This window comes from Perissodus microlepis, chromosome 15 (assembly GCF_051167445.1).
Source record: "Perissodus microlepis isolate ML-2025 ecotype Zambia chromosome 15, ASM5116744v1, whole genome shotgun sequence".
In the NCBI taxonomy this organism is placed as follows: Eukaryota; Metazoa; Chordata; class Actinopteri; order Cichliformes; family Cichlidae; genus Perissodus; species Perissodus microlepis.
Genome location: NC_140475.1, coordinates 9,795,715 through 9,807,891, shown reverse-complemented (window position 1 = coordinate 9,807,891; position 12,177 = coordinate 9,795,715). Strand labels below are relative to the sequence as shown.

The 12,177-nt window shown below is 39.4% G+C and overlaps 1 protein-coding gene across 1 annotated transcript in view; it reads right to left on the bottom strand.

Annotated features, from left to right (window-relative positions):
- Positions 1-6,833: 6,833 nt before the first annotated feature.
- Positions 6,834-12,177, bottom strand: part of prkg3 (protein kinase cGMP-dependent 3) — a 15,049-nt gene continuing 9,705 nt past the window's right edge. Inside the window, exons 17-22 of the mRNA XM_084953147.1 lie at positions 12,063-12,177; positions 11,785-11,948; positions 11,455-11,571; positions 9,676-9,738; positions 8,890-8,965; positions 6,834-8,234 (exon numbers count right to left, since the gene is read on the bottom strand). The exon at positions 12,063-12,177 is cut by the window's right edge and continues 27 nt beyond it. Of these exons, the coding sequence (XP_084809273.1) occupies positions 8,148-8,234; positions 8,890-8,965; positions 9,676-9,738; positions 11,455-11,571; positions 11,785-11,948; positions 12,063-12,177 (622 nt within the window). The 3' untranslated portion in view covers positions 6,834-8,147. The remainder of the gene's footprint in view (positions 8,235-8,889; positions 8,966-9,675; positions 9,739-11,454; positions 11,572-11,784; positions 11,949-12,062) is intronic.

Below are 12,177 nucleotides of genomic sequence, written 5' to 3'. Positions count from 1 at the left end.
TAAGAGCATGCAACATGTTGCATTCAAGACTTTGTTTTTTTCCTCCTTTGTCATTCTTTCCATTGTGCATTACAAATTGTGAAATGATCAGGACCCACACAGTGTTCAATTGTCACGCTGAGCGCCTTTATTTTTTAAATACAGCGTTCCCACTGCTTCAGCGCTGGGAAGCCAGCTTTCCAGCTCCTTCCTACACCCCATGCCACTCCTTCCTGAGTCCAGGCACTAAAAAGGGGCAGATTTCATTAGTTCTAATTCCTCTCACCTGTCACCTTGGTCCTCCCGGCACAGCCCCGTGAGCTTACTGTACCACCCCTCCATTGCAGCAGAGCCAGAGACCACACCCCTGCCACAGACATCCTTTCCCCACTAAATTAAAATGCACTTTACAGCTTTAAGAAGCTAAAGTGCAGACAACAGTAGTATTCTACTAGTAAAAGTAAAGTTTGTGAACTGTGATTCCTGTGGAAATTTAACCCAGAATTGAGAGACAATTTTCAGAAATATTTTCAAAATTAATTCTCAAAAATACTTTAATGGTTTCGCTGGGTGAGCAACAATGCAGTACTCTGATATTGAATCAGTTTGAATGTTTGTTTGTATTTTATCATATTAATGTATTGCTGCTACTTAACACAACAAATGTAGCACGGTTGTATTGTACTAGCTGACTTTTCAAAAGAGTGACCTAACAAGCTGTTAACTAGTTAGCAGTAGGTGCTGCTAGCATCTGACAGAGCCATGCTAGCTATTTCCTCATCCACCTTCTCAATACACTATTGCAAGCAGCAGGAGGAAGACGGCACCCCCGTGCATTTTTCAACAGGTTGCTCTGTGCTGATTATGAAATGTAATTTTATTTTTACCAGATACTGGGGAAACTGACAAGGTGAGCTATTAAAAAACAAACAAAAATGTCCAGTCATAAGGTATTTAAATGAGATTATGAAGCCAATTATAAAAGTCAAACAGGAAACAAAGAGCAGCTCTTTAAAGCCAGATGAACAATATTTAAACTCTGACCTTTCTATCTGAATCTCATTTTCCTATCATGTGCTGGCTGTTGCAGAAAGGATATCCTCCCATGCTGGGAAGATGAATAACATCCTGACCTTTACTTCAATACTTGCTGAAGAACACAAATAGATATCGTTTAAAGGTATCCCTGATAAATAGAAATGACAATTATAAAGCTTTTAAAATATCTTTAAAAGGTATTCTACAGTGAGCCGATACATTCTAGGATACGATAATTATTCAGTCCAAAAATAGTAAACTTCATAATTTGGATCATGAATAGCCATCAACCCACATAGCAAAATTGGTATGGCCCCGATCTGGCCCACACAATGTGCTTACACATAGGCCACATACCGCAAAGAATGACGGCCCTTTGGTGGCCCAGATCTGGTTTGCCAGAGGTGGCCCACACATGGGCCAGCACAAGGCCAGTTGCAGACATACTGGTGGTCCTGTGCTTGTCCATTTGTGGATTACCTCTGGCAAACCTGATCTGGGCCACCAAAGGGCCATCATTCTTTGCGGTATGTGGGCCATGTGTAAGTTGTGTGCAGCCACGGGCCAGTTGCAGACACTTGAAACATTGGCATCTATAGCAGTATAGTATTGCAACGTGGCATTTGGATCTTCCAACTAAAATAGGAAAATAGGAACATAAATAGTGCCATCATTGCCAGACCTGGCCCACATCTGGTTGACATACACCCTGCCATGATACCGGTCAGTCAGAAGTACCAGCTTGATGCCAGATCCGGGCCAGACCTGTTTTTTTATGGGCCTGGGCCACATAAACCAAACCACAATCGAGCCAGATATGGCATGTCATCTCATAGACAGTACCATCTATGCCAGGCCTGGCCCATATCTGGATGACATACGTCTTATCATGCCAGAAGTCAACCAGCAGAGCCGGCTTGATACCAGATCTGGGCCAGATCTTCTTGCTATGTGGGAAGGAAGCCAGGGCTTACTTTGCATTCTGTTGCAGCCTTAAAGTTACGCCTGTTTATGAGAATTTCATCATTTCTCTTCAAACTCCTGCAGATGTTACTGAGAGGTTAAAAGACTTCTGAGAGCTCTGCAGCAGGAAGTCTTTGCCCAAGGCATTAAAACAAGATTTCACAAGGTCTGCAAAGATTTTCACTCCATTAGACAGGTTTATGATTTGATACCACAGCATAGATGTCAAGGAGCCTCAGTGACCTTGAAGGTTTTTGTAAACCTGTGTGAGAAAGGCTGAAATGATAGACACTGACAGACTGTCCAATCCCAATTTATAAAAGTGCTTTGGAAACCTGCAAGGATTGCCTTTAGTTCATCCACCCAGTGCACATAAATACACTGATTATGCTACCAGCCAAAAAAAAAAGAGGAAACATTGTAGCCAACATTGTTGAACACAGAAAATGGTCTTGCACAAAACATCTGAACTATTGAATGGATAAAAAAAAGTAGTTATTCTGTACCATATTTTTATGATGAAGAGTGTGTGTGTGTGTGTGTGTGTGTGTGTGTGTGTGTGTGTGTGTGTGTGTGTGTGTGTGTGTGTCAGAGAGCTGTCAAGGCTGATGTGGAAGTCAGGTGTGGAGTCATAACAGTTGTCACGGTTCATATTTTTTAATGCTTTGTACCACCTTCCACACCAGCTAAGCTCTGCACGTTGAATGGATGGCCTTCAAAAGGTGAAAAGTGCAGTATCAATGGCTGCCTCTATCTGAGCTCCAACAGCTCTTCATGTCTATTTCTGCTCAGCAGAAAATTTCCAGCTAGTGAGAAATGTATTCAATTTACATGGAAATGGTACATGATAGTTCATATTATTATTCACAGTTCCAGCTGTCTTTCAGAAAAAGAAAAAGAAACTACTCAAAAGAGAGCAAAAGACTGATAATATTCTCATTCTATTCTATACATTGTTATAGCAACTGTTATAGTATAAGAATGAATTTCCCCTGAAATGAACCTATTTCTCTACACATAGAGCAGTCCAGTTTCAGTTCTCTGTTAAAGCCAAAAATATGGATACAAAAAATTCTCCACAGGTGTATGTTGGCTACAGTAGGCTCCAGCTCCCGTTAACGTTTCTTAATTCCAAACTGGACAACCAAAGAAAGAGTAAATTGAAGTGGATTTCTGAATTTGTGCCATGATGAGTTCTTATCAACCTCACAACAATGACAAATCTAGAGATCACTGTTCCTATCTGTTTGCCAACAAATTGTTACAATATGCAATTTAACAAATGGGATTCAACTTGTTAATTATACTGTATCTGTGGAGATAATTACAGATGTAACTGCAGGTATATTTTTCAACAATTATCACAGTCAGGTTAACAGACTTTCCTGGGTTTCCATTGTCTATATTCAGCAAACCTAAGCACTCCATGCACACACACATTCTTATATTTGCTGAACAGTGAGGACTTGGTAAAAAAATACCTTCAAAGTGGGGTCACATTTAGGGTATAAGACATTCCTGCTCTTATACCCGAGTTTTTCTAGGATTGTGGGAGTGGCATGTACAAGATCGTTGGTTTCTGTAATGCTGGAAGTGAGGATGATGAGTAGAGTAGGATCCCTTCTGATAAAACTCTTTCAGCCACAGTTTTCATCCTTAGCTCAGTAGATGGTGTGTCATAGCAAGTGGCTGGGCATCATCTAGTTCCTAAGGCCATTCTCTTCTACCAAGGTCAGCTCATTATGTCCATAATCTCCTCATAAGATTGTCACCTTTTTGAAATACATTAGGGCTTTTCACAGAAGACGTCTTTCCTTGCCAGAGCAGGTTACCTGTTTTTAATAATGTCCAGTACCATGAGATGACTAAAAAAAGTCCTTTTTATTCTGCTCTTTGAACCGCTCTCTATCCCACCAAACACTTATGCACATACGCATGTACCACATTTACACCTACTCAGCTCCTGTATTTATAACTATAATTGGAGTGTGCTGAAGAACTGAAATGAGACATTGTAGGTACCTATAAGTGCAGCTGTTTCTGAGAGACTGAAGGGCATTCATGCATAAGAGCAACTCATCGCTGAGGCCAAATTAGGAAGGAGCGTTAAATCCATCTGCATACAGAATTCATGCACGACCACACTCAAACTGTAACTTTGATTGCTGTTTTAAAGCACTTGTCGCCAGGGAAATTTAAAATAGCTCTTAAGGACAAGAACACATGAAATGTTGGCTTTACTCTGTACATATACAATAAAAAAGGCAACGCTGAAGTTTTAAATGTGCAGATACTGAGTCAGTGCACACTGTTTAGCTACTGGCAGTATACTGTATTTTCAGGTAAATTTCCCAGTCATTTAGAAAACAGGAGATAAGGGGTAAAGGGATATGAAGAAAGTTGTGATATAACCTATTACACAAATTATGGTCATTACTACTCTCATTGTGAATAATCAGCATTTTCATCAGAGATAAGGACCTACCTCATAATAGCAGAGAAGGTCAAGAAATACTCAAAGAAAGGTGACTCAGTTATTGTGCTCAGTGTCTGAGGAGCAATAATTTCTTCAAAAGTAAAAAAAAATCATTGACAAGACAATTAATCATACATTGACTTCCTCAATTTAAATGTTATATAACTACAGTTATATAATGATTGCTGGCAGGAAATCAGTGCATGCTGTGAGTTTAAAATACATACAGTATGCTTCTGCATATACCATTATTTTCTGCATACACAAGCAGCTACATTTGGTAAATTAGAGCCAGTCATCACAGACAGACATTATCAGGATATAATTAAAACCATATACTCAGTCAGGAAGCAGCTGAACTATTAAAGGTGAATAACAGCAGTTAATTTAGCAGGATTTTAAAAGTTATACAACAGCAGAGCTTCGCTATTTCTGGCCTGCTGCAACAGGTGGGGAAGAGTCTGATAAACAATAGTTTTTAGCACATGTCATGTAAAAAATAAAAAGAAGGGGGCAAAAGGGAAATCTCAAAGGTAATCTCACACATGAGTTAACATGAGATGAGTCCTGCCTCTAAACAGGAAACACAGGAGAGAGGTGGACACTGAGGAAGAGCTTTCATAGTCCATCACATCAAATGGTAGCTTTCAAGTTCTATTTTTGTTTGATTTTTTTCCTGCACACACCTACTGTCTGTACCCAGACACATGCAATCTTGTCAGAGAAGTGGAATTTCTGAGTTATTTTTTCTCTGCTTAGTGCAGCGGCACATTTATTTTTATACTGGCAGCGGATCAAGAGTAGTTGTAAACTAGAGTTACAATAGGGAAAATGAAAGAATAACCAACGGACTTAAGTTCGTAATTTTCATTTTAGCTAACTATTTAAGGGTCGTGTTTACGGTTGACGCTTGTCCCAGCTGTCACAGGGTACATCCTGAACAGGTCACCTATCTGTCACAGGGCTAACACTGAGACAGACAACCATTCATCCATCCATCCGTTTTCCTCCCCTTATTCCATTCAGGTTCGGGGGGGGAGGCTATCCCAATTGTCATAGAGCGAGAGGCAAGATTCACCCTGGTCAGGTCGCCAGTTTATCACAGAGACAACCCTTCGCGTTCCCAAGTTCACCAATTAGCCAAAAATGTGTGTGTTTTGGACTGTGAGAGGGAGCCAGATTATCCAGAACTCTGTACAGAAATATCCCAAGCTGGCAGGTGAATTAGCCCCAGGACCTTCTTGCTATGAGGCAACATTGCTCTCCACCACACCAACGTGTGGAGAAATGGATGGATGGATATAGCTTGAAGCTTAGTATGCAGGTTTCCATTAGGAAAGCTACTACAAACCCATTTTACCTGCATTACGTTGCATGCTCAACACTAAAATAAATGAAAAATGCCCTTAGTTTTAGTCATTTCCTGAAGAAGCTCACTCATGCAATCATTGTCCAGAATATCACTAGCCAAAGCCGTGCAACAATCATTTCAAATATTTCCCAGTTCTCAACTGGGTACAATCAATCAGAGTACATAATGTTTTACATGTTCTGGGTTTTGATGGTTCATTGGGGTATAGGAAAAAACACACACACTAAAATCTCCAGACTGGAGTGCTTTTAATAGAGCATCAAGTAGTGGCTCCTTTATGATCCCGTTATGGGAAATATAATACCTGCATGGAGAAGTCAGATTGAGAGTGCTGATTGAAGTGGTTACATGTTTCCTGCACTTTTGTATTCTTTCTCAGGACAGCCAATCACTCATCAGGACTGCCTTACGCAGAAACAGATGCCCACTCAGACCTCTCAAACATAAGTGACCAAACAAAGCAGCAAGCAAAGAGAGGGGCTTAAGTAGACTCAGCACAGGTGCAAACAATAATTAATCAGCACAGGTGTTAGCACTGAGCCTAATTAACTCAAGACTGCTCAGTGGAGAAAACACAACCGGGAAGGACATTTAGTGAAAAGAACACAGTGAGGTGCAAATGTTTGCTTTTCCCTGGTGTTTCTTTTTTCTTCTTTAGTGTTTCAGGTTAAACTTCAGGCTGCATGAGACAATCCTCCCACATGGAGCTCGGTCAATATTCCTCGCAAGAAAATGAGCTTGAAGACAGCGAGACTCACAGACAGGAGTCAGGATAAGACCACATCAATCTCTTGACTGTGCAAATGTTCGTTTGAATCTATCAGCCTCGATCCCCTTTCTGCTCAATCTATCGTTTATATTGAGTCTGGAGATGCATTCAGTGCAGCTGAAATCTACGGCATCATTGGAAGAAATGGGGCTTTAGTAGACATGAATGTTACTCGAGAGAGTGACAAGAAATCAGAAAACTGTTACGAGTTACTTGGATTGGATAAACAGAGTATATTGTGTTTGCTCTGTTAATCATGCCACATGCATCACAGGTGAAACAAAGTGATCCGCAAACAGGAAGTCACAGTTTACTGCTGTGAATAGGAAATACTTGTAATTATACTGTGCATCCTCTGGGCTGCTTCTGTCATTGCTGCTGGGGTATTAGAGTCTATGCTTCAATGTGTTTTGGGTCTTCTGTAGGAAGGAAACATCTGGCAGCGGGTGTTTTCCCTCTGGAAGATGTGGTTTTTATTCCTGTGAAGTTTGTGTCGTGATGTGGAAAACTGGTCTCAGCAGGCACATCGTGCGCACTAACAGGAGGGGACAGGAAGACTCCTTCCTCCAGCCCTAAAACCTGCTGCCACATCAGACAGCTGTGCCTTTCCAGACCCAAACCGTCAGCTGCAGCCATTGTCAAGAACATGAGATTAAACCCTTATTCTGTCACAGGCCACTTTCCACCCTGATAACATCCTTAAAAACACATTTCCACCATGCATTGTTATCTATCACAAATCTAATCTCTGAATACTTTGGTGTCAGCAGGAGGGAAAAAAAGTAAATCAAATCGGCTCGGTATTTTATTGCAGTACAGTAACAAATTGAGCTGAATCAAGTGTATAAGGGATATTTTTCTTTATCTTCAATCAAAAAGGTATTCTTCATCATGATGTTCAGCTATCTTTTTTATCTAGAAATCAAGGCCTAACACCACAAGAAAGTAACAGTGTAACGTAAACAACTTTATCAAGAGGATAAGCACTTTTTTTCTTTAAAACTTTAAAGATTCAAAGGAACAATAGACACAGACATACATTACAGCTATGGCATTAGAAATGATTGTATTTCCAGGTTTAATAAGGACAGGGTTTTTTTGTTGTTGTTGTTTGGTACAAGTTGTACCATATGACAGAAACTCTCCACTAAACACAGGGATGGGTGTTTTTATTGGAATCAGTAAAAAGTGTTATATAGATGTTTTTATTGGCACTTCTCCACCAGACACCAAATTGACTTGGACTGTATTTGGAAACAAAATGTTGTACCATGTTCTTGTAACACATTTACATATTTTTGCCCCTTATCCACCTTTATGGTTGTTTTTGAATAGCAAAAGAGGAATTTCGGCACACGTCTAAAGTGCATGATTCGATACAGTTTCACTCCAATAATCAAATTTAAATCAACTTGGTTGTTTGTTTTGTTTTTTCCAAACAGGAAATTCTTCCCACCCTCATATGACTTTAGCCCTGTTTTGGCCCCAGCTCAGGCCACCTACAATTATCCTATATGGGGATCTCTTCTTGATCCTTTAACATAGCAGAATCAGAAGTCACGGTCCCAGCCAGAGAACTCCTCTTCTGCCTTTGTCTGATCAAGAGGGAAGCGATCAAAGTTGATGTAGCAGGGACCCTGAAAGAGGATGAAATGTTAATGAAGCTCATAAAACAGCCTTTCCCGTAATCTATTTCTAATCAGTAATATTAAACACTCTTAAATCCCCTCATTTTAACAAAATTCGGATAGTGTGAAAAAGTACATCTCTCCAAATAACACCCACATAGTCCCAATGAAGCAAATTCAACATTTTGGGGGAGTTGATCATTTATTTTAAAGAAGCATTTACTTTTGAATGAAGCATTTAGTAAAATATTTTTAAATGTTCATTTGAAAGCATAATCCTAGAGTTTTTTTTTTAAATCTTAACACATGACTAGGAAGAGGATGAGGACAAGAAGAGCAAGAAACTGGAGCAACTACGATAGGCTAATTTTCTTTCTGGGGGCAGTAATGATATGAGGGTGAAAAAATTAGGGGTTTTTTTTCCATTTGGACTTTCTATTTTTTCATGTTCATGCAGTGTGTAATAACCTTTCAGAACCAGGTTTTGTTAATATAGTCTGAATACACAGTGGGTTTCATGTATCAAAAAGTTCTTTAGCCACTGCGAAAACCAGTAATATTTGTTCCACACAATCCTGCCTGCGGTCCTTCTTTTGTTTCGCTTTCTCTAAACATAAAAAAAGGGTTCTGCTTTCCATGTAAGAGTAACACTGGTTTGACTTGCCTTGCGGATAAGCCGTGCTGTGGGAGCCTCAAGCTGACCCACACGCAGCTTGTGCCAGTTCATACTGCTGAACCACCTGAAGGTAAAAAGGGAGATTTTGTCATTGCTATTACTATTATTATTATTAAACATGCTTTTATAATCATAAAATAATAACAAGGTAAAAAGGCTCAATCAGCAGTGTAGAAACATAATCTATAATGACAAAATCACCATGCTGTTTTTCTGTATAAAGAACTTTAGACTGCTAATCACTTCCCTATTTTTCACATAGTATATATTTATTGTAGTAAATGTACTCACTCTATAGTACTACCGCTATAATAATTACGCAACATTGTATGTGCTATGCACTTGAGGTGGAAAGGTGCATAATGTTTATCATTACAGATTAGTAATTGTATAAAATTACTGTTGCCTGTTCAATATAGGCAAAAATGCCTTGTTGATGCCAAAGGACAGAGGAGAATAGCTGACCTGCTTCAAGTTAGATAGGAAGGCAACAGTAAATCAGATGACAACTGGTTACAACCAAGGTAACCAGAAGAGCTCAGGCAACTGACATTACAATTCACACCAAAATTGGATAATGGAAGTTTGGAAAAAAGCTTTCTGTTCTCGATTTCAGATGCAACATTTGTATAGTAGATTCAGAATCTGGCATAAACAACGTGAAAGCATGGATACATCTTGGTTGTACCAGTGGTTCAGACTGGTGGTGTAATGTAATGTACTACAGTACAGGCAGCAGTAGGTGACCAAAGAAGAGAGTGTTGCCATGGTTACCTGTGATGCCGGACATCTTTGATCCCATTTTTGGTGTTTCCTAATCTCTGACCAGGCCGAGGTCTGAAAAAATGCATCATTCAGAGAGAAGGCAGTTCAGAAACTGCTTTTGGTTTCATGAGCTTTCATTTTTCAAGAGGTGTGTATTATTACAAATATATTTCTATATAAATACAAATGCATCTAATGATGGAATGCTTTGTTTTTCAGACATTTTTGTCATTTTTCATTATTCACACTGTTCTTTGAGGCACTGTGGCATTTCCAAACAAGCAAACTCACCGACCAGATTTTGGGGGATTTTTAGTTTTTTTTTGGTACACCTGCTTAACTGCTTGTGAATTCTATTTCAAATCAGCCAATGATATGGAAGCAAACCAATGCATTTAGACGTGCAGTTCAAGCTGAGCATCAGAATGAGGAAGAAAGGACTTTGAACGTGGTTGTCGGTGCCAGACGGGCTGGTCTGAGTATTTCAGTAACTGACAATCTACTGGGATTTTTCCCTACACATCCATCTCTAGAGTTTACAGAGAATGGTCCAAAAATGCCTTGTTGATGCTAAATGTCAGAGGAGAATAGCTGGCCTGCTTCAAGTTAGATAGGAAGGCAACAGTAAATTAGATAACAACTGGTTACAACCAAGGTAAGCAGAAGAGCTCAGGAAACTGACATTACAATTCACACCAAAATTGGATGATGGAAGTTTGGAAAAAAGCTTTCTGTTCTCGATTTCAGATGCAACATTTGTATAGTTGATTCAGAATCTGGCATAAACAACGTGAAAGCATGGATACATCTTGGTTGTACCAGTGGTTCAGACTGGTGGTGTAATGGTGTGGGGCATTTTTTCTTTTTCTGGCCATTTAATAATTTTGTGTTTAAACCAGGTTGTCAAACATAAGGCCCGGGGACCAGAATCGGCAAAGACTCCAATCCAGTCCACTAAAAGGCATAAATTTAGAGACTTTTAAACTTTTAATCTCATCAGTTTTACAGCTTTTGATAAAGACCTTCCCTACAGCCATCCATACTATACTTAAGTAATTAAATCCACTCTTCTATAGAAATGTCAGTTTTTACATTGAATTCACAGTCAGCAAAAACAGACAAAAACACACATTGACAAAAACTATATTGTATACTTATGGGACAGTGTGTGCAGTGAACTACTAGATATAGTTTTCTGTAATTTTACACACTTCATTGGTCCAGCCCACTTAAGATCAAACTGTGGCCCACGATGTAGAAATTACTTTGAAATCTCTGTTTTAAATGCTAAAGCCTACCTGACTATTAATACTACCCATGTCCATCCCTTTAACACCTCAGTGTACCAATTTTCTCATGGCTGCTTCTTGCAAGCTAATATGCAATAATATCACAAACCTCAAATCATCTCAAACTGATTACAGTGAGTTCACTGTGCTCAAACGGCCTCCACAGGTACCAGATCTTAGTGTAAAAAGCACTTCTGGGATGTGGTGGAACAGGAGATTCACATCATGGATGTGCAGCTGACAAATCTGCAGTAACTGTGTGATGCTGTCATGCCAATATGGACCAAAATCTCTGAGGATGTTTTAAGCACCTTGTTAAATCTATGCCACAAATAAGACAAAAAGGGGTCTAATCCAGTATTAGGACGGTGTAGATAATGAAGTTGCCACTGAGTGAAATTTTCATAAGGTCTAATTCCATTTTTCTTTTTTGCACAATTATCAGTGACCTATATGAAAATGTAATCTATGTGCTCTCAATAAACTCAGCTGTTCTTACCTGCACAGTTTACTGATAATGGACTTAGCTGCTTCGCTCATATAAGGTGCATAATGGAGCTCCCCATCCAAAATTTTGGCATAAATCTTCTGGGGCTCTGAGCTTGAAAAGGGAGGGCTGACCATTTGAAAACAGAAAAAAAAACGTGTTGTTAATAAATGTTTAATTTTTATTGAATGGTATTAAAAAGACTGAAACCTGAAATTGTGAGACACTGAGCTCTGAAAAAGCCATACAGTGCTGCTGCCATCTGCTGGTAAACATTAAGGTTATTTTATGTCTCTGTTGTTTAAAAAAAAAAAAAAGTATTATTACTATCATTATTATTACCTTCCCGCCAATAGTTCAAAAATCAGGATGCCAAGAGACCAAAAGTCAACTGCAAAGTCATGTCCCTGGTTCTTGATGATCTCTGGAGCCATGTACTCAGGAGTACCAACAAATGAGTAGGTTTTCTCACCCCGAACCAGCTCCTTTGCAAAACCAAAGTCAACCTGGATGATGACAAGCACCCACACAAGAATCAAATGTGATGATAAAGTCTTCATTAACTGAAATTCACATAAAGTTTGTTTGCTTTAGAAACTTGTTTACAGGTAAAGACGCACCAGTTTGACATAGCCCTTCGCATCCAGCATCAGGTTCTCAGGCTTTAGGTCTCTATACATGATGTTCTTCTTGTGGAGGTAAGCATAGGCCTCTACCACGCAGGCAGTGCAGAAC